Raw genomic sequence first — 26,595 nt, 5'->3', positions numbered from 1 at the left:
GGTTAAACTGAACAATTATAAAAATTAATTTAATCTTTTCTTTTTTCAGCTGTTTATTTTTTTAATATGGCTGCTAGAAAGTTTTAAATTACACACACAGATCACACTTATTTCTATGGAATGCTGCTGCTAATCTGGAGAACTAGAGCCCTTTACAACATTAAACTTGCCTTCTGCTCTCCTTCATTACAAAAACTTGTGTCAGTTCCTAGCCAGGGAAAGTACAAAACACCATGAGAAGAGATTCTTGTTCCAGTTCTCTTGGGAACTGGTAAAGACATCTTAGGCATACTGAAGAGCCTGCTGGGCAATCCTAGTTTCCTCATGTCTAGAATCTTCATCTCTAAGATCCTTTGGGACTCTGTCAAAATCACATCTGAAACAGAATAATGCTGTTTGTCCTAAAGTAGTAAACTGGTAAACTTGCTTAGGCCAGGGATTCTTAACCCAGGGCCCAGAGCCTGTAAGTATATATCCTTTTAAGAAAAAAAGCCCACACTTTTCACATAATTTCTCACAAACTGCATCCTTTAAAATAAAGCTTAAGAGTTGCTTTAGCTAGTAATAAAATGGGTATACTTTTAAAACTGAAGGCCCCCAAAATCAAGGATTGTCACTTTATCAATGTACTTGTTTGGCAACCTATAACACAGTTGGGTTGCTCAAGATATGTTATCAGACACTAATAGGGAGTTTTCCTTTCCCCAATTGTGCCCTTGAAAGTCTTTAAGAGATTCCATTCTTTTACAGAAGGTATGTACTACATATAATAACATACCAGGAATATAATGGTGGATGTTAAAAATGGGGTGTGCTTTCAAATGATTATTTTTCTAAAACATGTCCAAAAGAATAGCCCTAAGGGGACACTGTTTCATGTTGTATACATGCTGTTGCCATCACATGTTTGGATACAGGCTGACATTAGCGACTAAAGATAAAGGTTAGATAAAATATAGGTCTTCATTAAGCAGAATAGAAAATAAAGAGTAATAAAGTACAAAGCAGCAAAAGGTAAAGACCTAATAGATCGATCTCAAAATAATGTTATGCAATAGTGAGAAACATGACATCCAAATACATTAAAAAAACAGCATTAAATGGTATTACACCACCAGTCAAAAGTTACTTGCTTTTAAACTGGCATTCTATAACATGCACACTGTAGTGTTAAGTACTTAATTTCATACAGCCACAGTTACTTTGCTAAATACTACCAGCTGCTAAAAAAACTGAAGACATCTCATACTGAGAATACTCGCTCTATACCTTCGTTCTCAGGCTGTGAGGAAGGGGTGCTGGTCCAAAAAGCCATTGGATTAGATTTAAAAAGACTAAAATTAAATCCTAGAAAATAAAGAGTATTTAATTTTGAACATTTTGAGAATCAAAATGAATATGATGTTAAAATAAAAAAAGGCAGAGTCCCCAATTTATTCCAATTTGGCCATTTTACGTCTTCATTTATACAAGAGGTTCATTCTTCGCTCATTTAATAAACAGTGGCAAGACTACCTTACACAAAATGCGAACATCTCAGTAATGTGGGGTTTTGTTGAGTGACAAGAAAATAACAATAACAAATTAAAAAATGAATACTTAAAAAAAAAAAAAAAAAAAGCTCAAGTTAACGTTCATGATTCAAGTATGAGTGACTAAACTTCAGTACTTCACTGGGTTCATGTGCTCTGCCCTAAGCGCGATATAAATATCTTCCAGTTATTAAAATCTCCTAAATAACTTACACACATACTCTCTGTTACTGTTTGAACAAACAGGTAAAATACTTTCGGAACGAAAAAATTCTGCGCCAATGTGTTTTGGCTGTTCGCAAAGCAGTTTATGACCCAACTTTTAGTAAAACATTAGTATCCTACAAAGAGTCTGCATCAAGCTAAACATTAAAAAGAAAAATATAAAAATCTATTAAGAGTAAGTGCTTACCCTTCTCTGGTGTCTTAAAAGTGTAATTAGTTGAGAACTCTTCCTTTTGAAAAGCAGCAAAGAGATTTTTGACTTTGCCATCTGGAGATTGTTGAACATCAGAGTTCTTTGACTCTTGGCAGTTATCAGGTTCCATTTGTCTTTCAGATCCACTCTTAACTACTGCACTAGTTTCACTATTATTTTTTAAAGGTGCATTAAAACTGAATCCAAACAAAGACCCAGTAGCTGAACTGTTGCCAAATGTAAATGGTTTTGATCTTTCACTACCAAAAATACTTTTAACAGACTCTGAACCAAATACAAACTTAGGAGGAGAAACTACTGCTTTAGTTGCTGTTTCAGATGTGCTAGACACATCTCCAACTTCTGACGTTGCATCTGCTATATCGTCACCCTGAAGTAAATCTGTCCTTTCTTTTGTGGTTTCTTCTAACACAGCTACAGCGATTCGGCCACATGGTGACTCTCTGGGAGTGGTTGAGAGAGAAACATGAGGTGTTATCAAAGAATCTTTTTCTTGGGCTATTTTTGCTTCATCAAATATTTTCTTAAATGAGTCTGCAACATCCTGTAGTTTAAAACGGACAGCTAAATGTTCTACTTTTCTTTCTCCATCTGCAAAATCACATGCAGTCCACACCCACACTCTTTCTGTCCCTTTCATATTTTGCAAAGTCATGTCTGGAGTTATTCTGTGATTGGCACAAAGTTTTAATACCTGGTCCCTTCTCATCACTATGCGAACTTGCTTATTCTCATAATTCTGTAAAATCTTTATATCACCAATGCCTCTTTCTTTCCACTGGCCAACATCTTTATCATACCTATAGAGTTTTGCTCTGTGACTAAAAACAACTTGTTCATTTTCCTCACCACTGGACACTTCAACTAGATCAGGCAAAGGTACAACAGGTTCAAAGTACTGTCCATCTCTCTCTTCTTCTTGAGTAACATCAGATTCTTCATCAGTGCCAACTGTGGTCCCACTCTGATTCAACTTGGCAGGAGACTTAGATGGACTCAAAGCAGATTTAAAACTAAAGTTAAATCCTGTTGTTGACTCACCAAAGCGGAAGAGATTTTTTCTCACAGGGCTACTTGTCAGTGGAGAAGCATGTACTGAGCTACTACTAACACTATCATCCAAAGCATCCTCCCCCTCCCTTAAATCATAGTTATTCCACTCTAATGTGGGTCCAGTGTTTTCAGGATTTAGTTTGGCGGTTATGTCTGAAACACTGGCAGCACCTGCATCTGAATTCTTACTTTCTTCCTCAGTGACTTTTGTTTGATCATTTGTCAAAAATGTCTTGAAATCTTTGAGTCCACTCTTCATTTCTTCAGCTCTCTGTATTAACTTGGCAGCTCTGCCAGTATCCACCAATTTATGAGGCGTCTGAAGTGGTATATCTAATAGAAGTCGCTGGCATTCCTCAAATTTCTGCTTGAATTCTTCAGCAAGCTCTGGTGTTTTAAATTTTGCTGCCAGCTGCTCTAGTTTGGCATCACCATCAGAAAAATCACTAGCTAACCACATCCATGCTCTATCTGATCCAGACAAAGGCTTCAGATTCATTGTAGTGGTTATCCAATGATTAGCACACACTTTTAGTACTTGCTCTCGTCGCATTAACATTCTTAGTTTGCCATTGACTTCATTTTTGAGAATTTTTAAGTTCCCCAAACCCCTTTCTTTCCACTGACTTATCTCAGCATCAAATCTAAATAATTTTACCCGCTGTGAATAAAGAACTTTTTCATCTTCTTCTCCTGTTACAAGTTCTACTTTTTCAGGCATTTGAACTACTGGTTCAAAATGAATGTCATCACTATCCTCAGTCTTATAGGCATCATCATCTTTCTCAAGGTCAGTAGAAGTGTCAGCTTTATCAGCCATTTTACCACTCTGCAATGAGAATAATTTTTCTCCCGCACCTGAAAATCCCTTGAAATTAGGGTCTTTTTTGCCAAATTGAAATCCTTCTCCTGAAGTTGACTTTGCAAGATCTGCAAAGGTAGACGTGTTTCCAGTATGACCAAATATCATGCCACTACCACTCTTCTGACTGCTAACACTGGGAGCCTGAAAACCATTGTCATTTTCAACGGGCTTTTCACTCTTCTTCTCTTGATTTCCCTGCTCCTGAATGCCAAATTTAAATCCATCGGCAAACGCCGGAATAGAAAAATTAAATCCTTCTATTGTTGACTTAGAGTCTGTATTAGAAGAACTCTGACATGTAAATGAAGGTATATTTTCTTGATCCACATGCCCAAATTTAAATCCTTGTTCTGAGATTCCAAATTTAAAAGCGTTTTCTGAAAAGTTACTTTTAAATCCTGTTCCCATCTGACTTCCAGAAGAGTCATTTAACTTAGTTTTTGAGCCCAATGTGAAAGCTGAAGGAGCTTCCGCAACAGGTTTATGAGTTGGTTTAGAGGCATCACAAGCCACACATTTTAAGGAAGAACTCTCATTCCGCACAAGGCAAACACTACAGTCCCATTGTCCTTCCTTCTTGGTGAACATTCCTTCAAATCCATTCTTTGTGGCCTTGCTTGTCTCTGAAGAGGTAGGAGCTGGAATAGCAGAAATAGGCTGATTTTGTGTTCTTGGATTCTGACAAGCAACACACTTGGTAGTACTTGCTTCATTTCGCACAAAGCAAACACTACAATCCCACTGTCCTTCCTTCTTGGTGAACATTCCTTCAAATCCACTCTTTGTGGCCTTGCTTGTCTCTAAAGTACTAAACTTAAAAGAGGCAGGTACTGGAGCAGCAGAAGTAGACAGACTCGGTTTACCAGGATTCTGACAAGCAGCACATTTTGTAGCATCTGCTTCATTTCGTACCAAGCATACACTGCAATCCCACTGTCCATCCTTTTTAGCAAACATGTCCTCAAATCCACTCTTTGGAGTTTCACTTATCTCTGAAGCACCAAACTTACAAGCAGCAGGGGCTGAAGCAGAAGTGGGTAAATTCTGTTTTCTTGAATTCTGACAAGCAACACATTTTGTAGAGCTCCCTTCATTTTGTACCAAGCATACACTGCAACCCCACTGTCCTTCCTTTGCAGAAAAAACGGATCTGAAATCATTGTTAACAGGCTTGGGAAGATCTCCCTGACCAAATTTAAAGGAAGGTTGAACAAATAAAGATCCACTTTTATTAGCAGACTTTGTATTCTGGCATGCACTGCATCTAGATGCAGTAGGTTCATTTCTCACTCCGCAAATACAATCCCAGTGACTTTCTTTCTTTGGAATCGTCAACCCAAACCTATCTGGAGTATTTTCTGGGCTAGTTTTAAGAGTGGAAACAGTTTCATCTAACAGTGGGCCGAGGAGCTCTTTATTGCTTGGGTTTAGATTCTGGCATGAAACACATTTCTTAGCAGTTGCAGCATTCTTTAATGAGCAGCTGCTACAATGCCACCAAGACCCTTCTTTCTTTGCTACTTGAAATTCAAAATTCATGTTTCTGGCATCAGATTTGCAAATATCCTTATTATCATGACTTGTAGGTTCCTTTATGATTCTCATAGCCTTTGCTCCTGAGGCTTTTAAAATGTTCTGGGCCTCTTCAAACTTGCACTTAAAAAGTGCTGCTTCCTCAGGAGTTTTGAATCTAATAGCAAGTTGTTCTGGTTTGGGCAACTCATCTGCATAATCAACAGCATGCCATACAAAAGATTTGTCTGACCCAGCATTTGGTGTCAGTTTCATTTCTGGATTGATGTAATGATTTGCACAGATTTTTAATACTTGCTCTCGTCTCATTAGAAGGCGAATTTTACCAGATGTTTTATGTCTTAGTATTTTTACATTGCCAATTCCACGTTCCTTCCATTCTTTGGATTCTGCATCAAAACGGTACAATTTTGCACGATTACAAAAGAATTCTTCTTCATCTTCTTCACCAGTTTTTACTTCAATCTTATCAGGAAGAGGAACCACAGGCTCAAAGTGAGGTCCATCATCATCGTCGTCACCATGGGTACTCCCTCCATCTGTTTCATGATTCTTGTTGGCCAGCTCTGGAACAGATTTTCCAAATACTGATTTCACTGGACCATGGAAGGGAAACATATCATCACTTCGACGAAAACCAGAATTCTTTTGATTTGGGCCCACATTTTCAGTAAATGACATTCCAGGCACAGTTTTGCTTCCGAAACTAAATGTATTTCGCGGTCCAATGGTTTGACTAGCTTTTGCTCCACTGTAACTATCTCCTTGCAAAGGTTTTTCTGAAGTCAAAAGACCTAAAAGGCTTTCACTATTATTGTAAGCCATAGGAGGAGGCTGTGTCACAACCTGCGGTGAGGAAAACGTGAAATCACCATCATTTGATTTGAAGTTTGAGTTAAATTTAAAAGGAGTTGACTGTGTTGTATGTGCAGGTGCTGTCAAAGATGACCTCATTCCTTCACCTGGCACTGGCTGAACGAAATTAGTTTTACCAAATTCTGTAACCTTAGATTCTGCAGATCTTGAAGCATGAGCTGCAACTGGAGGTTTTGTGAAATATCCTGGTTCTGGCAAAGGTGGGTTTGTGCTTGTCTGTTGACTATTGTAATTAAAGTAATCATCACCCCTCGGTGACAAAATTCCTGTGGCAGGAGACTCAAAACGCAGTGGAGGACCATACATCTCTTGAGAGAACATACAAGCAGATGTACTTTGCACAGGTGGTGTGTGCATCTGTTGTGGATAGCCATAAATATGCTGTTGAGGTGGAAGCCTATTCATGCCATAAACTGGACCCTAAAAGAAAAAAAAAAGTTTAAATTTTTGTAGGTTTCCACAAAACTACAGATAACTAGATACAAACCAATTTTCACAAACCACAAACATAAGTATTATAAGGTAAAGATATCATTAGGTAATGTAGTGCATCATTAGGAGAAGACGGCATTACTACAAAGATAATTATTTTCCTTCTCGGCATATAATAAAAATTGCCTTAATTCATGACAGAATCTTAAAAATTAAATTCTCCTACAATAAACGCACAGGAAAAATATCTTCTTCATTCCTAAACAATGTGCCCAATGATGTTAACAATAATGATGATGATGGCCATGGCTGGTGTGACTCAGCTGGTTGAGCATCATCCCATGCATCAGGAAGTCACTTGGTTCAATTCCCGGTTAGGAATTGCACATGCCAGGGCTTGATCCCCAGAGGGGGTGTGAAGGAGGCAGCCGATCGATGGTTCTCTCTCATTGATGTTCCTCTCTCTCTCACTCTCCCTTCCCCTCTCTCTCTAAAATTAACAGAAAAACTTATTTTTAAAAATGATGGTGATGATGACCTAACATTTATTGAGCTTTTACTAATGTGCCAACTGAGCAATGTTCTAAGTACTTTACATATATTATCTCATTTTAATATCCTCAAAAACCCTATGAATTAAGGCATTATTATCCTCATTTCACATATGAGGCAACTAATGTATAGGGAGGTTAATACACTTGCCCAAGGTCACAATGAGTAGAAAAGCCAGGGCCTAAATGCACCCAAACCTTCTGTCTTTAAGCTTCACATTCAACTACTCTTGTAATACTGGGTCTTAGCCACTTCAGACCTGAACTTGGTGGCTCAGCAAGGACATTCTAGTCCTATTTCTACCAAAACGGAATGATGAAGGAACCACCACCACCCCACTTGAAAATATTCTAAATGTTCACACTTATTGTAACATAAAATAAGATGACTACGAAGCATAACTTCTCTATCTGGAAATTTAAAATATCTATATCTTGTGGGACATAAAAGTTTTAATGTTGAACTACTTCTTGAATTTCTTTGAAAAAAGCCTGAACAATTAAAAAGGAGATATTTATAAATGTATATATTATTCCTTTGTTACCTTTGTGGGAGTAACATTAGCTGCTGGTCTGAGAAGACACTGGGAATTATATGCTGGTGACTGACTATAATGTACTGAAGGGCCAGTAGTTGCAACTAAAGAAAAAAAAGAAAGAAAAGCACTGTTAAAAAAAAACCCTATACTATAGTTAAGACTATCTAGGCAAGAACTATAAATACAAAAGCAATAGAAATCAAAGAAAGATTTAAGACTACATAAATTTTTTAAAATTTCTGTATTAAAATATACCATAAACAAGATTATCAAATGACAAACTAGGAAAAACTGCTAAATATGACACATGAGGAATAAGAGCACCACAGTAGTCAACAAGAATAAGCACCTCACAACAAGCATCAAAAAAGCAAGAAGGAAGTGGCTAGTCAACTTTCCAAGAAAGAATATGAATGCACAGCCATGGTTCAACATCAGAAATATTGAGAACGCACTAGTCATGGGAAAGGTTTAAGGAACCAAAATGCATCTGATGGCCTCAGGGCCATGTTTTTGAAGTGAACCTTGAAAATCTGCACAAGACAAGGTTGCATTTTATAAACTCAAACTTAGAATGTTCAGGCCACAAATCACCTGACAAACCCATGAAAAAGGATCTCACAAGTAACACAAAATGTGTTCCTGGGGGAGAAGGGGGGAGAACACATCATGGCTGACACTCATTCTAATGTCCAAACTATTTCCTCCATCTGATCTGTTTTATGTGAGTTTTACCAGAAAAGCAACAACTAGAAGACACTCATGTTGACGGCAAAACTACCAACAGTCATTCTCTTGATCTGCTTAATAAAAGTTTTACCAGAAAACAATACAGCTTAAAGACTACTTAGGCCTTCACAAGAAAGGAGGAATCTAAATTGTGACCCAAGAGATGCTAAACAATTGATTCTGGAAAGCACTGAAAAAGACCCAGAAAAAGCTAGCCAGTCTAAAAAATTGCCAAAGAAGCCCAAGTCTGATTTTGGAAAACGAATGAACTGCCTGATGAAAGTGATTCTTTTGGAATATTCTGGGGAGAAAACAGGCATAGAACAAGATGATGGAAATGAGCCAAGAATCCTAAAGTCTGAAATTTAACTAGTGACTTTATCAGTGACTAATAACTGTTAAATAATGGGGGGGGGGACTATTAAAGAGTTCTTATAAACCTATTACAAAAAGCACCCAATGAGTAGATAACTCAGGAAATATAAAGATTATAAAAGTGATGAGCATGCCTAGTGACAGTATTTTTGTTCTTAAAAACTAGTAAAGGTTTTTATAAACTGATAATACTTAACACTAGGCAAGAATACAAAGAGAAGGGCACTATTAGATATCGGCGATAAGAGTGGAAACTGGCATAGCTTTTCTGTAAAGCAATTTCCCAACACAAAAGCATTTTTCAAATACCCTACGATCCTGGGACTGTGTCCACAGCCCTACTTATAATAGCAAAAACTGGAAATAATAAAAACTAGGGAATAACATTTTTTGTACTTCTACATGATGGAATACCAGTATATTCATTAATAGTATTTTCAAAAAATATTTAATAACCAAATGCTCAGAACTTAAATATTTTAAAAACAGGCTTACTAATCAACATATAGCATAATAACATGGTAACAATCTCATTAAAAATTATTTATGTATACAAAGAGAAAGGACCAGAAGGAAATGTTCCAAAATGTTAATAGAACTCTTTGTGATACTGTTAGCTTTTAGTTTTCTTTACACTGTTCAGTATGTCTTAATATTGCCTATAAATTTATTAACCATTTTTTAAATCATCTTATTTTAAAAAGACAAGAACCATCTTGGTATATTTTTACTTTCATTAAGAAAAACAAATTTGTAAACACAGGAATAGGAATCAGGAGATATGAATTCTCAACCATAAAATGAGGATGTGCTGCTTCCACACATTTTGTCAGGTAATTACAAGAATAAAATGAAACAATCTGAATGTTACATTTGTGTCTGTTTAACAAACTTTTATGCCTGTACACAAAAGAAATGGAAATTGTGACCCAAAAGGTGACAAATAATTCCACACAGCACTCAAAAACAAAGCCCTAGAAATAGCTAGTTTACTTATCTTCTCTGCACACAAGGCTCTACAGAGTACACAGGGTTTTTAAGTAAACAATGTTTGAACTCTTGATATCTCATATATTTGTCTACGACTTATGACACTTAGTAAAGTTTGACTTTATAGAGACTATTATTATTTTGCCTGCATTTACAAGACACTGTCACAAGAGGATAGCGGGGCAGCCTTAAGTATGGCTCCCAAGGACTATCACACAAATGTACTAATTTAAACTAGATCAAAGAATTCTAAATCTTTCCTGGGTTAAAACCAATTAGAAAAAAATATGTACTACCACCATTCCAGGAATCTGTCTCATGTAAAAGAAACCTATTTTTGTCATCATTTCTGGGTGCCTGAGTGCAATGTATCACACTGGCAAATGGCTTTAAAGTTAGACCACTGGAGTTTGAATCCCAATTCTATCAATAATTACCTTGTACAATAATGGAAAAGTTAACTACCACTTCTAAACCCATTTCCTCATCTATAAAATTAGGATTAGTAATAGTACCTACCACTCTCGGTTACTGTGTTTAGCACTTTTGCACACAGACAACCCACAGGAGGCACCATTAATACCCTTTGGTTCATTAGCATTTACTGAATACTTTAAGTAAACACCTAATACACACCCATGCTTACATAAATGCTCACAATTATCATGAGTCAAGTATTATCTCCATATTTTGAATAGACAAACTGGCTCAGTGAGGTCTAATCTAATATGGTCTAACTTCAAACTCCTTCCTTTTATGTATGACCATGGTGTTTTAAAACAAGATTTCCTATTAATATCATACTTCTGGGTATTCAGCAAAATAATTCCTGAGAAGTTTAAGCTTTTTAATTAGGCATCTCTTAATGCATAATGATATCAATTAACATTTTTCAATTATAAGAAATAGTTCCACCTCAGTCTCAGTTCCTCTGACATGTGCATGAAAAGGTTATTTTTTACACCTTTACATACACAGTATCAGATAAAGTTTGTTTTGTCTCTGCGTAGGGTTATAAAACATCTCAGTAATACCAACTGCAGCTTAAGTAATATACAGACACATATAGACATGTATATAAACAAATGTTATACACAAGGCGATTTCACAAGTGATCTATGTAAAGGAGGAGGAAGTACAGTGATCTACTAACATATCCAGTTGCCAACTCACCTGTTAGTGGAGCCCCTTGAAAAGTCTGTGATCCCTGATAGCCATCAGGCACTGGATCTGGTCCATAACATTCTGTAGACCAACGATGAGGGGACCCTGAGTTACTGCTATTTAGTTTCAATTCCTGCATTTCTTTCTGTTGGAAGAAGAAAAAGACAAAATTTCAAGCAATTATATAATGCAAGCAATAGTGATAGAGCAAACAAGTATTTTAAATTTAAATACTCGATGATGCCTTTTTAGGGACTACATTCCAGTAAGATCAGATTACCAAATGCTGACTTAAGAACATGATCCTTAATTTGTTAACAACTCATTTGCTCCCCTTCTTTCACTCCTTAGTACCATTAGCTAATTCATTTCACTCTAGCGTTAAGAGTTAGCTCTAACCTAAATAACTGAGTAACCTTGTAAATGGCCTCATCTCCATTTCCCTTCTCCATTTGCCTAAATTAATCTTTCTAAAGTTCAGCTATAGCTACAAATTCAATTTCTTTCTCTGAGATTCATGGTCCTCAGCAGTATTATCCCAAACATTTTTCCAGCAATCTCCTTTCCACAATGCTTTACACTTCACCCTATGTGGATTACTCAACAATCCAAATTACCCCTCAATACTAGCTTTCCACTTATCCACATTTGATGTAACAAAACACTACTTATCCTTCAAGGTGATACTCAAATGCTCCACTAGGAAAGGAAAAACAACTAATATTTGCTCAGAATATACAGGGTGGGACAAAATAGATTTACAGTTGTTTGTATGGAAAATAATACAATAATTAATAAATAATACAAGAAAACCACCGTGTTTTGCGCACTGACAACTGTAAACTTACTTTTGTCCCACCTATACTATGTATATAATAATATATTCCGAGCCCGGCTGGGCGTGGCTAAGCGGTTGAGTGTTGACCTAGGATCCAGGCGATTGGGGTTCAATTCCCGGTCAGGGCACATGCCTGGGTTGAGGGCTCGATCCCCAGTCGGGGGGGTGCAGCAGGCAGACCATCAATGACAACTCTCTCATCATTGATGTTTCTCTCTCTCTTCCCCTCTCCCTTCCTCTCTCTGAAATCAATAAAGATATATTCGGGAAAAAATTTTTTAAATAAATAAATAAAAAATAATAATATATTCCGAGCACTTTACCTAAGTTTTTAATCCTTACACATTTAGATAATATTAGTAACTTACATCTTAAAATGAGAAAAACACATGCAGGAAATAGCACAGCTAGAACTGAAACCAGATTCTACTCCAAAAACATTTCATAACACCATTCTGCTGCCTAGACAAAAAGGCAGACATATGGCCTTCTAATGGTATCTCTGCGGCTATCAGATCTCTGTCATTTTATAGACAACTAAATGACAACACACCCCCAACCCTAGAACCTATGAAACATCCCTTACAAAACAGGCATTTATCAAGAAACTACTTTGTTAAAAAAAAACAACGCACAACTATCGTGTTATCAGACAACAGGTCACAGTTGAAAAAAGTATCAAGTCTCTCTGTGTAGGTCCAGGTATCTGACAAGTTATGAGTGAAGTCAGAGACTGAGTCAGAACATTTGCTACCTTCTTCTAGAGGCATTTTCAAATACAAATTTCCCAAAAGCCTTAACTACTGGGGTCAAAAATTTCTCAAATTTCAAGCTAAATAAATATTCCTCCACTCATTCATCTACTGTGTCTAGTCCAGATACTGTACATCCATAAATAAGAAACTGGTGGCATCAACAAAAGAAATTTATGCCCGGCTGGGAGTAGCTCAGCGGTTGAGTGTTGACCTAGGACCCAGGCGATCCGGGTTCGATTCCCGGTCAGGGCACATGCCTGGGTTGCGGACTCGATCAATGACTCTCATCACTGATGTTTCTATCTCTCTCTCTCCCTCTCCTTTCCTCTCTCTGAAATCAATAAAAATATGTTTTTTTAAAAAAAAGAAAGAAATTTACTGGTTACTATTGGTATCTAGACGATAGTTTTGAACATGCAGTTAATGCTATAATCATAATTTTAAAAATTCAAACTACTGGAAAATGTGATGAGAACTGGTTTCAACAATTCACTTTATAGATGAGAACCAGAAAGAGAAAAAGGTAAGAAAATACCTGACCCAAGATGGTTAATTAGTGGCAGAGTTAGTACTAGAACCTGGCCTTTCAGACACATGGACTAGTGTTCCACTACCCTTCCACAAAATACAATGGTGTGTGCCTGAAACCTATATGGTAAGTCAAGACTGTATATAATATCATAACAGACCACAATTATACAAAACTGCGATAAAAATCTTTGTGCAAATTCAAAAGTACATTCCCCTCCCACAGCATTTTTAATGCTCACAGACTACTGATAGCATCATGATAATCACACAATTATCAATTTCCTTGATGTAACCTTAGAAGTATGAGACTGATTTAGTTCTAGCTCAATGAGCACAAAACGACCTACCTGTACTTTCAATTCCAAAGTAAAGTTCCTTTGAACCTTATAGTTAAGGTCACTTGCATATAGTTCAAATGAGATCACGTACACGTTAACTATTCCCTTACATAATTAAGTCAAGTTCATATGAAAGTATTAAAAAGATAAGATTTTCTGAAGTTTAGACCACTTGTCAATTCCTAGCTATAAATTTAACACATACCCCACAGTCAGTCTGAGAAATGAATTCATAGACCAAGGTATTTTTGCTAGTTCAATTAAATCACTTGGAGACCTCCTCTACGCCAGAAACAATGCTATGTTTTGGACAGAAGAGTCTGTGCCTTTGAAGGATTCACATCTGGTAAAGGATGCAGACATAGATAATTTCAAAATCACCGTGATGCCGCCCTGGCTGGTTCTGCTCAGTGGTTAGAGCATCAGCCCGTGCACCAAAAGGTCACGGGCTCGATTCCCAGTCAAGGGCACTTACCTGGGTTGCAGGTTTGCTCCCCACCCCCATTCGGGTTGTGTGTGGGAGGCAACCAGCCAACGTGTCTCTCTCACATCAATGTTTCTCTCTCTCTCCCTCCCTATTCCTCCTCCACTCTCTCTCTAAAAAAAAATCAATGGAAATGTGTCCTTGGGTGAGGATTAACAAAGAAATATACATATATATGGTGTTAATATGGAGGTATGTAAAACACTATGATTCTATAGTAGCACAGCAAAGGAAACTTTTTTAAAAATATGCTTTTTCTTGATTTCAGAGAGAGGGAGAGAGAGATACTAACATCAGTAATGAGAAACACCAATCAGCTGCCTCCTGCCTGCCCCCTACTGGGGATCAATCCTGCAACCCGATGTGCCCTGACCGGGAACAGAACTGTGGCTCCAAGTTCATGGGTCAACGCTCAACCATTGAGCCACACCATTGAGCAAAGGGACATTTTGAACAGCTTTAGAAAGGAGTGAGGGATTGGACAAGGAAGGAATCTTGGAATAAGGCAGGCACAAGATAGAGAAATTAAGTGATTTACCTTAATGGCCTCTACTTGTTGGCAGATCATTTTTAGTAAAGAATTTTGATCTTCTGCCCACTGAGGTGGTGCTTTGGGAGAATACTAAAAAAGTAACAATAAAATAGTATTTAAAACATTTAGAACAGAAATATATGGAATATATGTCCATATATACACAATGGAATGATTCACTTCTTTCTCACTTACCTTGTAACTTTTATTTGGCGACAGGGAATATTTGGTGGGAGATGGTGTAGAATGTTTCATTTCTGACTCTGCATTACGCAAAGATCCATTTTTATACAGGGGACCTCCTTCACTATAGTCATCGAGCTGCTGCATGACTGAATTAAACATCTCTTTTACACACTCCAGGGGCACAGGCAACTAAAAACAAAAGGCATGAACCAAGGGTCTTAGTTTGCAAAAATATCTAAGTAAAAATTCTTAAATAAATGCAAGATTTTATTTTACTAATTTACTTACTTTTCTCACTATTGTATAATAAGCACTTTATACTTTAATAACAGGCACAAAACTGCTATGTAACCTAAAGTCTGACTCTAAAATCTATGCTGTTTCTACTTTCTGTTAACCATAATAATGGCCAAAAAAATGTTAACTTAGAAAATTTTTCAACGTGAGCAAAATATGTTTACTAATTAATTTTGAACAGGGAGAAAAACATAGATGCTAGAATACACCAGACAACATAAATCCTAATCTGAGAGTAGCAACACTAATAAAGTATTTGTTAAGTTGAATATAACTGACAATAATATGATCATGACCGTCTCAAACTGCTGAAAGTTGGAAAAAAGAAGATTAGAAGAAATGCTCTGAAGTTGGTCAGCTACCTACTTTTGATTTCAGTAAAATATTTAATTGTCAAATTCATTAAGAACTAGTCTTAGGTAGCAATACACTGCCACAATAACAAAAATAAATGTCCTGCCTTAGAAACCTTTTCCAATTCCCCAACAAGTATTTTTGTAACAATATAAACCTAGATTCTCAATTTTAAAAAAGAAACATCAAACCTAAGATAAAGCAATACTAATCAAATATTCTGTGCATTACTTATGAGATAGTCCTAATCATTTTTGAAATTAACAAAATACCCAACTGTCAATAAGAAAGAACAAAAATCCTGCCACTTACTTTCTTGACTACTGAAAGATTTGAATCACTGTCATCTAAAATCTTTAGTAGGTAGTCCCTGGTCTTTCTCAGATAATTTTTGCATTCTTCTTGTTCTTCTGGAGCAAGGGCATCATTTTCAATGTCTTCTGCTTTTCTGTGAAAGATCTACACAAAGAATGCTTTCATGAAAAAATGAGGATTTTTTGTTTGCTTTTTAAAATATAGAACGCTTCATGAATTTGTGTGTCATCTTGCACAGGGCCATGCTAACCTTCCTTCTCTGCATCATTCCAGTTGCAGTGTGTGTGCTGCCAAAGCAAGCACCAATTACGCTTTTAAAACAAAAAACTTTTAATTCAAGTACACCTACTTACCAGTGCAAGATTCCAGTAAGAAACAACATTTTTTATAGATTCAAAAGCAGTCATAGCATCCTCTATATTTCCATTAACTGCATCCAATATAGCAAATGTTATGTGTGCTTCTTCTTCATATTCACCAATTTCAGATGCCTAGACAGATTTAGTGATTTTTAGTGAAATTGCCTCAACCTAGAATATCAAACCCAAATGATTTCCCAAAGATTTTATATGTTCTAATGAGATTAACATCTCAGTACTCTTATGTGCCATATTTTATTTATAATAGCTAGTGCATTTAGAAAACAAGACTACCATTAAATAGTTAGGCAATTAACTTAAGCAGTTTCTTTGTTTATATACTAGAAATCCACATCCCCAGTTAATTAACCAAGGAACCCTCCATTACCTGGATGTCTGCACTATGAAAGTGTTTAAACAGAGGGTCAGTAGGTTCAGGAATACTAATCTTCTTTTTGATCACCTTCAATAATGGCAAAACCTTCTTCCAATAATGAACACTTCTGCCTATGTATTCCCGCTGATCATAAAAAGAATTAAGGCCGCTGCCCTAAAACAGAAAGAAGCATACGAGCTAAGGAACACAAATGATCAGATCTAAAAATTCATTTATAAATGGCTGAGAAACTGGTTAAACTTCAAATTAAAGCAATCTCAAGTAATATGCTCAACTCTCTAATATTAGAATAACTAACCACCTAATACCAGTGATTCTTCCAGACTCAACTTTTAAACACTTTCAATGGCACTAACCTAATGAGGCAGCCCAATCCATTTTTTAAAACATGCCACTTTTAGACAGCCGAAATCTGCCATTTTGTGTCACAGTTTGGTCAAAAGGCTAAACATCTACACCTAATCTTGCCACAGAACAGACCTCAACTATTTAGAAAGATCTATAAATGCCCTTACCTACAAAGCCATGTGCTACTGAATGTAAAAAAACTTCCAGGCTAGACAATAATTATAACTTAATTATGAAGTAATAATAAAATAACAGCTAATACTTATGTAACATTTACCATGCCAGGCCACTGTTGTAAATGCTTATATACTAACTATATTAACTACTATGTAGCAAGATTTAAAAAATACATTTTTCCTAGCATAACTGTTTTAGAACTGAATAACTTTCAATGAAAAGTTTATGACTTTTTTAAAAAGTTAGGTAATGTTCTTAAAAATGCTTACACTTTAATCAACTCACCGTTTTCTGAAGGTATTTTGCCCAATGTATAAGCAGAGCGGGTTGAAGGCCATGTTTTTCCTGGCCCCTTAGAGTATTTATGTCATGTTGAACTAGAAGTCGCAATTTTGCCGAGGCTCCAGGGCTAAAAAAAGTTTTATTAAGTTGATTTATAAATATGCATTTCAACATGTGTTTGTTAATCATCACATGATAATTAAATACCTAGGGAATATGTTTTTAAATTAAATGGGTTTTTAAATTTAAAAAACCTATGCAGTAAGTTAAAGGAATATTTTTGTTTTACTACTTACATTGCTTTTCTGTGAATTAGGTTACAAACTGCATCCCACCAAGATTTTTGCCTCTCTGTACACAGCTGTTTACACACAGGAAGTGGCAAGCAGAGTGGCTGATAGAAGTTGCAGTGAGAACTACATTTCTCCTTTAATTGTAAGTGGCTATTATATATTACTCCAAGCAGAAATACCTGTTTTATTTAAAGAAAAATCAACTTATGTTAGAAAAAATTAAAGAAAACTCAAAATATTTCATTTGTTAAAATCTTTGCTTACTTCAAGATCTAAAATGCATATTGACTCAGGTGCATTTGTTTCAAGTCTTGAGGTTTCCTGGGGCAAATGATGAAAAAGCTGTTTTAGCCATTTTCGAATTGCAGGTAAGGTAGGCAACAAATTCCACTGTAAGCCAAGCCAAGTAAGGTGCTGAAGGCTACCATTATGTGCTCGAATGGCACCTGAAATAAAGGGGAAATTGGCTTTGAAAACTTTTTGTGTCATCAATTTTGCCAACAACTGATTCACATTAAATGCATCTTAATTTTCTATACGAGAGCTGGGAGAAATTCTATGGTAAGCAAAGTCTTACATTCTTATTAAAGGTATTCACACTTTATGTCTAGGAATTTTTAAAAGCTGATATAGTTCTTTTCAAGTCCAACTGAGGGGGAAAAAGAGAGGCTCACTAGAATTCAATAAAACAAAATTTGACAGGGGCCAAATAAAGAATAGCCACACACTAAGAAATTTTGAAACAAAGGATTTTCCTTTCAGTAAAGAGTCATTAAAGCAATGAGATACTACTAGGTTAATCCATTAGGATAGTAAAGAGAATTTTTCTTCTAGAAAACATTCAGTACTGAAAATGTTACAAGCTTCTGGAAGCACAGAGAGGTACACAGAGAATTTCTGGCATATGGCAATTTGCAAGAGATTTAAACATGTTCATCAACTTAGAACCTACTGAAACATTTGAAATGGACATATTTTATATTAATTTTCATCACAGTATATATTTTTATTGATTTCAGATAAAGAGCGAGAGAAACATCTATGGACTGCCTCCCTCACATGCCCCAAAGGGGGATCAAACCCAAAGCCCAGGTGTGTGCCCTGAGAATGGAACCCACTGCATTCTGGTGTACGGGACTACGCTCCAACTAACTCAGCCACACACCAGGGCCAGGTTTATTTTTAATAGTGAAAAAACAGGAAACAGCTTGGATGCCCAACAATAAAAAGTGACAAGCAAATTATGGCTAATTCATGAAACAGATTATATTGCCATTAGAGGTGATATTTAGAGAGACAGATACCATGGGAGAGAATTCCTGTAAAAAGACAAACCATATGTACAGTATAAACAACTATTTAGAAAAAAACATGCCACTACTACCCACTACCAACCTCTTACACCCCCACCACCACCCCTCCCCGAAAAAAACAGAAAGGAATACAGGAAAATCTTAAAGTCATTACTTCTGGATAATGAGATTATGGACAATTTATTTCCCTTTCTGCCCCCTTTTTCTCTTAATATAAAAGGATTAAGATGCAAAAATGTTTTCTTTGAAAGATACAACTTACCAACATCATATCTAGCCAAGTCATCAGGTTCTGGTGCTTGTACATCAATGTTGCCAATATCATCACTACCAAGGAAAGAGCTATCCTTAGGTGACTGACTAGAAAACAGAGCATCATACAATGCAGTCTGCCCACTTTTATTGGCAAAGGATTCTACAACCTCTTTTAAAAAATCTTGCTTGTCACGACTTAAGTTTAGCAGCATGTGCCCTGAAAAACAAATTATTTCCATCATTTAAAATATACAGATTGCTTATACTCAGATCTCTCAACAGTTTTATTCATATCCCCTAAGGGAAAATACCAATTATCTGAACCATAACCATCCAACACCATCACCACACTCGGACAATAAAAAGGGCTTATGCAAAAATGAATATGGATCACAAGGTTAACAGTACCTGTGTCCACATGTTAGGGTAAAAGGAAAAAGACAGGAATGTATGTGGAAAATACCAAAAATACTTACACTTTAAATGACAAAGTGTGGGATTTAAAACCAGCCATAGGAAAGCAGGGCCAAGCTCAAATTCTCTGATACACTGATTTCTAATCTTGGCTGGTCAGAATTCTCCTTTAAAAAGCTTTTAATACATATTTATTTCCAGGCCCCACTCCCAGAGATTCGGATTCCACAGGTTTGGGGTGAATAATCTATTTCAAAAACACTCCTTGGATAAAGTACATAGTGCAACATGGATGAACCTTGAGATGCTATTCTAAGTGAAAGAAATCGGTCACAAAAGACCACAGTGATTCAATTTATACGAAATGTCCATAAAGAGACAGAATATTAGTGGTTGGTTACCTAGGACTAAGAGGTATGCAGGGAATGGGGCATGACTGCTCATGGGTATGAGGTTTCTTTATGAGGTGATGAAAATGTTCTTAAATTGATTGCAGTAAAGATTGCCCAACTCTTTGAACATATGAAAAACTAAAATGTATACTTAAAATGGGTAAATTATATAGTATGTTAATTTTACCTCATAAACTGTTTAAAAACAAAAACAAAAAAATACTCCTTGGAGTAATTCTGCTGGTCAGTCAGGTTTGGTCATCACCAGACTATTATTTCTCCAAAAATTTGCAGAGACAAGCTCAGAAATGTCCAGATCAAAAACAGTAAAACAGTTCATTTTATGAACTGTGACACCCTGCAAAGGTAACTACCTATGAAGGTAAAAGGGAGACATAAGAAAAAAGATGGAAAGTCACTTCTTTAAGAAGTGAGTGTATACCTCCCACAAAAAATAGGTTATCAGCTAGAACAGCAATATAGGCTTAGACCAACAACCTAACTACAGACCGAAGCTTACAGAAACTTTTCTTTTCCCGGCCTGTGTGGCTCAGTGGTTGAGGGTCAACCCAGGAACCAAGAGGTCATGGGTTAGATTCCCAGTTAGGTCACATGGCCCGGTTTCGATCCCCAGTAGGGGGTGTGCAGGAGGCAGTGAATCAATGACTCATCATTGATGTTTCTATTACTCTCTCCCTCTCCTTTCCTCTCTCTAAAAATCAAAAACTAAAAAAAACAAAAACTTTTATTTCATAGTACATCTTCTTCTTTACAAAGTTCATTCAATTTATATCAAAACTGCTTCCTATAGAAAGTATTTAGTGCACTGCTGATTCACTGGCTACGTGAATAACTTGAAGTTTTTGCCTTAGCAAAACCAGGTAACATATAATAGGCCTTTAGGATCTATTCCAAATAGTCAAAACTGGGAATAAATCTACAAACTCCAAGAGCCTAACAGAATGAAAGTATAATCTTCTGTCTTCCTTGCTATGTTTTCAGTTCCTAGAGATAGATCTGTATCTTCATCTTTGTACCCCCCATAGAAGTGCCTTACAAGCAAATAATAAATGGTTGGCAAATCAGTACTTATTCTTAGTATAAAAACTGCTTTATAAAATATTCAGGATGGAGACTCTGGCAGCTAGAGAAGGGGTTAAGAAGTTTCTCTATCTGGGAAAACGCAGTATCAAATATTTGTTCCTTTTTCAAAACATACTTTTTTTAAAAATTTAATCCTCACCTGAGGATGTTTATTGATTTTAAAGAAAAAGGAGAGAGACAGAAACATCAATCAGGTGCTTTGTGTCCCCAACCTGACCAGAGATCAAACCTGCATCCTAGGTATGTGCCCTGACCAGAAATCAAACACGCAACCTTTCAGTGTACCAACTTAGCCACACCGGTCAGGGCAAATATACCGTTTCTTCTAATTCTTTATCTATTGCCCTAATCCAATATGGCAGAGAAACATGTGACAAATTCTCTCCTGGAAAGACAGGCAATATTATCCTAAGATGTATTCTAACAGAGAATTTTCCTTTTTTCTTTTCAAAATAAAATCAGTTAAACATCACTGTTACCTGACTGGCTCAGACGATCATAGGCCATCGTTTCCAGCAGATTTTGTCCACCTTCTCCTTTTATTAATTTAATCTTTGGTCTTGGAACCTGGTAATTTTATAATCAAAAATTTCAATTTAGTGATACCCGTATTTTGAATAGTAAGATGGTCCTTTTGATTACATTATGATTTTTTTGATAATGCACAGGTAACTAATAGTAAGACTAAGTTGGGAAACCAACTGCAAAAAACTAGGAACCTAGGAATTAAGATAATCTATAAAAGATGTCTGCAAAGAGCACATCGGAGAATTCCTACTAAACACACATGAAAATGGCATTCGGGGAAATGGAGTATTTAGATTTTTCTACTTGCAGAAACAAAACCACCGCAGCAGAGGTAAGAGGCCTATTTTACCCAGCATTGGAACCACACTTGGAAATGCCACGCTGAACAGCACATTTTCCAAGAGCATGGATAATCTGGGATACCACTGGGATAAACTAGAACCACCAAGAGAGTAAAAGGACTCCAAACCATTTCCTACGAAGAAGAGCTGAATGAAAAAACCCCACAGTATGTTCCCTTCAGATATTAAGAAAATTAACTTCTAAGAGATTTTTAATAGCATCAAAAGAAAAAAAACACCACCAATGGGTAGCAGCTTGAAAAACATTTTTACTCCATATAAGGAAGCACCAAGAACCAATTATCCAAAAATAAAATGTAGTAAAAATGTCCATCACTGAAAATGTTCAGTCACAGGGAATGACCACTTACTGGAAATATCTTACAAGTAACTATGTAAGTATAGCTGGGGTAACTGCAGTTAATTTCTAAAGAGTTTCTTAAATAGTAGTAGGATTGTAATTTTGGTATACACACCTCTGTGATGTCAGAATTTTGGAAATAGAATCATTCGAAGTAGCATAGCAAAAAAGCAAAAGTAACCTAATGTCTTGGCTTTAGAGCACTGTTTAAATCGTCCTCCCTCCCCAAAAACTATAGTATATCCACAGAATGGAATAATATACAACCATCAAAACAAATGAGGATGCTATACTCATGCTATGCTTTCTATACTGATATGGAAGCACCACCAAGATATATTTAATAAAGCAAAATAAATAGAATGTTCAGAATGTTGGAGTGCATGGGGGGGGGTTGTATGTGTGTGCTTGTCTATGCATAAAAAATTTCTTGAAGAACCCTAGCTGTTTTTGCTCAGTGGTTAGAGCATCAGACTGAGGACCTGAAAGGTCCCGGGTTCGATTCCAGCCAAGAGCACATACCACAGTTAGAAGCTCAATTCCCAGCCCCGGTTGGGGCACATGAGGGAGGCAACCAATCAATGTCTCTTTCACATCAATGTTTCTCTCTCTCCCTCTCTCTCTCCCCCTTCTACTCTCTCTGAAAGCAATGGGAAAAATGTCAAGTGAGGATTAAAAAAAAAATTTTTTTTCCTTGAAGAACTCACAACAAATTAGTAACATTAGTTCCTTCAGGGAAGAGAAGTAAATGACTAAGGAACAGAGGTAGGAGGGAATTTTCACAGTATACTTTTACGTATCAGTTTTCTAGACATGATGCCAAACTTTGTCATCTATAGCTGTTGAAGAACACAAAACTCATAAACCTGACCTCTTTTACAAAATTATTCAACAGCTATCATTTGTGACCAGTTAATTAGTTATGAATCCACTCAGTCACATTATCTCAAGTCAAAATTTTGTCTTCTTAATAAAAGGTTTCAAGAGAGATTTTGTTTGATGCCAAGTTGAAATGCAGATGTGCTTACTAGAACCACAGCTCTTCTTTGATCAAGAGTCTGAAAACCCTGCCATTAAAGAAGTTAGCCAGACATGATTCCATAAGGACCCCTATGCCAGTCCACAATTCCCTTTGTATAATCACTTGATAATTAAGCTTTACAAACAAATGAAAAACCCAAGTATGTATGAGGCTTCCATTACATATCCATTCAATGAAAACATGGTAGGTGAAAAGAAAGAGACTGAGGTAAATGTCTATGTGCTGAAATGAAACAATGGACAGTGAGAAGAAGTAAGGTTTTCAACAGTAGACAAAGCACATCTCCACTGAGGCAAACAGTTTTTAAAAGCAGAGAAAGGGTACACTATACGCCTGCATATGCAGAAATTCTGAATACCCAACGAACTGTTAACATTGGTTCTTCTAGGAAAGGAGACCTGAATGAATGGGTTAAGAGAAACATTTCGTTTTTACTATTTAAAAAGGTCAGTGTTTAAAATAGTTGACTGTGTGTCTTCTAACTTTACAAAATATGTATTAAAAACTTTAATAGATTTTAGTTTCCATTAAAATTAAGAAAACTGTCAGCTACTTAAGAATCTATTTTCACTGAATACATTCCTTCTGAACTTAAATGCTTCTGCAGAACAAACAGTAGCACTTAACACTGTGGGATGAATATGGACAGTCTGGTCCAAAGATCTGTATGATATGAACTACAAGGAAGGGCCTCCTCTAACAGTAACTCGACAGTGAACCCTCTGCTTTCCCTTAAGCAAAAGGTCACTCACTCTCTAAAGCCAAAAATTTTTATAAGCTGAGCTCAGTGCATTGTTTTTGGCATACTGCTAATTTCTTTTCATTTCAGAATTAATGCAAACTCACTACAGAAAACACTAAAACTAAAAAAAATAGATTGGGAAGGGATAACAGCCAGCATCTCACCACCTAAAAATAATGGTTAACATTTTGACATATTTCCTTCATGTAATATTCTTTGTGTAAGTCAAGGTTTTGTTTCCATAGGTGAATAAATATGCTGCTACATATTATACATAATGTACTTTCATAATATAGATTACATACATATGTTTTTTAATTAACATGTTAAAATGCTTGTGGTAAACACATTCTTCTATCATAGTTTACATAACCATACCTCAAAATTTACTTAGGATTTTTGTCCAAGTTATGCGTATCTTTTTAAATCAAGTTGTATCTATATTTGAGATTATTTCTAATCCTGATTCCCAGAAACGGCACAGAAAAAAGATTAAACTCTTCAAACTGGTATCCCAATAAGTCACAGCAACGTATACTATCACCAGCAATGCATCAATGCACCTGATTCACCAACCTTACCAGTGTTTTAAATCTTGTTATTTTTCACCCATCAAACTATTTCATTTCAACTTTAATTCTATAGGTCCATTCATACTTTCATTATATACCAGGATACACTTCCATGTGAAATACAACAATCTCAGTGAAATGTCAATTGCACCCACAACTGAAAAAGGCTTACCTGAAATGCTATGAGATAGCACAATGCAGCCAGCTCAGAGAGAGCTCGCCATTGCACGTCGCTATGCTGACCCATCTTCAAAAGCAGAGAACCAGCATGCATGTAGAAATGTCCTTTTACTTCTAAGAAAACAGCTGAGAGTTCATCGTCTCCACCCACACAACATTTCACAGACTGAAGAGCACTATCAAAACTGCGTTAAAATATTAAACAGATATAAAATTTGTTGCATTGTAAGTAATCATGGTTTCATTAAATTCAAAATAAATTTATTTCAAGTTTCATCTTCCATTTTCAAACTCCTAATAATCCGTATTCTTCTCTATTTTGTAAATTATGAATCAACTAGTACATATTTTTATTCCACATATGCCTTATACTTCAAGCTTAACATCTAGAATTATATCATATTATAAAACAGTTAGTTCAAGACGTCCAATCATAGAAAAGATACAGATCAAATAATAAGATTACTAATTATTTCATAATATACCAGAACAAAACTGGGAAACTAAAGTATTTTCTAGTTTCTTCTCATTAATATGGTTTCATTATTTAGTTGAAAGTCCTCAAATTAGACATGCCTCAAATTATAAATAACTGATACTTCAGTTGTCAATACCATAATTGCTCTTCTTACCATATAACTACAGAGTTAAACTGTATTTCTCACCATTATTTGTAATCTATGTATTAATCAGTGCTTCTTAATCAAATGGTCTTCAGAATCTTTATTTCGTAAGAAAAACAAACACTAACACTTAATAAAACGTGAAACATGATTTTAAAGTAGCTTATAATAAGAAATCTGAACAATAGATACTTCTTCTAGTGAGTTCCAGGGACCCCTAGAGGTTCTTAAGACCCCTTCAAAGGATCCATGAAATTAAAATAATTTTTATAGTACTACTAAGAAATTATTTGTCATTTTTACCCTTGTTTTTTAATGTGAGCAAAATTTTCTGATTATATAAGCCATACAAAAGAAAACATCCTAAATATTTTCTAAAATATTTAAAAATTCAAATGAGTTTTTTTGGAAACTACCCTTACCCTACCATCGTAGAACAAACACTAAGTACTTCAAAAGAAAACTACCTACCTCCCTTGGGGAACAAGAATTACTTTTCAAATAAATGAACAGCCTAAAAAAGGGATTGGCAAACCTTTTCCATAAAGGGCCACACAGTAATTTGGCTTGCAGGCATACACAATCTCTGTCACAATTGCTCAACTCCACCACTGTAGTATAAGCAGCCATAGATGATATATAACAAAGAAGCATGAACTAAAGTTTCCTATTCCAATGAAACTTTAACTACAAAACCCGGCAGTGAGCCATATTTGGCCCACGGGCCCTGGTTAAACCTTGCTCTAAACTAACATAGTTATGCAAATCCAAGTGATGTTTTTGCTCAATGGCATTTATTTTAATAAAAAAGATACTGGTCCTCAAAATCAAAATTTAGGAAAACAGAAAAATCATATATTTTTGTTATCTTGTTTCTAAGCTAAAACATTGTTCTCTGGAATACTAACTAGTCAAGTTAACTGCTTATACTAGAACATCTGATGAACTTTACTCTCTGATTTTCTCTCGAGATTATATCATTTTTGGAAACAAAATACGGAATAGTATTTAGAACATTCATTTTCAGGCCTGACTTTATTAAGCATGTCAAAACTGAATATTAACTATAAAAATAATTTAATCAAGCCTCAACAATTATATAGTTCTCTAAAAATCAAAGTCATACAAAACCAATTATAATATCCCCCCACAAGAAGATTCCTT

General features: G+C 35.9%; 1 protein-coding gene and 1 non-coding gene across 3 annotated transcripts in view; both read right to left on the bottom strand.

The window, feature by feature from the left end:
• Nucleotides 1–26,595, bottom strand: part of LOC107528725 (E3 SUMO-protein ligase RanBP2) — a 65,086-nt gene that overhangs the window by 17,014 nt on the left and 21,477 nt on the right. Inside the window, exons 7-21 of one of the 2 annotated variants that reach the window (XM_087820674.1) lie at nt 24,801–24,993; nt 21,522–21,609; nt 19,140–19,349; nt 17,829–18,010; nt 17,568–17,743; nt 17,275–17,398; nt 16,456–16,617; nt 16,062–16,199; nt 15,706–15,852; nt 14,752–14,931; nt 14,563–14,646; nt 11,088–11,223; nt 7,827–7,921; nt 1,945–6,718; nt 1,270–1,347 (exon numbers count right to left, since the gene is read on the bottom strand). In XM_087820674.1, coding sequence (XP_087676800.1) covers nt 1,270–1,347; nt 1,945–6,718; nt 7,827–7,921; nt 11,088–11,223; nt 14,563–14,646; nt 14,752–14,931; nt 15,706–15,852; nt 16,062–16,199; nt 16,456–16,617; nt 17,275–17,398; nt 17,568–17,743; nt 17,829–18,010; nt 19,140–19,349; nt 21,522–21,609; nt 24,801–24,993 — 6,767 coding nt within the window. The remainder of the gene's footprint in view (nt 1–1,269; nt 1,348–1,944; nt 6,719–7,826; nt 7,922–11,087; nt 11,224–14,562; nt 14,647–14,751; nt 14,932–15,705; nt 15,853–16,061; nt 16,200–16,455; nt 16,618–17,274; nt 17,399–17,567; nt 17,744–17,828; nt 18,011–19,139; nt 19,350–21,521; nt 21,610–24,800; nt 24,994–26,595) is intronic. The other variant, XM_087820673.1, reaches the window with a different exon arrangement.
• LOC148092513 (U6 spliceosomal RNA) lies at nt 15,903–16,011 on the bottom strand. Its single transcript, XR_015715146.1, has one exon. It is a non-coding gene; the product is annotated as a U6 spliceosomal RNA (small nuclear RNA).

Source organism: Miniopterus natalensis, chromosome 9, assembly GCF_054644295.1.
Source record: "Miniopterus natalensis isolate mMinNat1 chromosome 9, mMinNat1.hap1, whole genome shotgun sequence".
Taxonomy (NCBI): Eukaryota; Metazoa; Chordata; class Mammalia; order Chiroptera; family Miniopteridae; genus Miniopterus; species Miniopterus natalensis.
The sequence above is the reverse complement of the archived record's forward strand: the minus strand, read 5'-3'. Positions and strand labels throughout refer to the sequence as shown.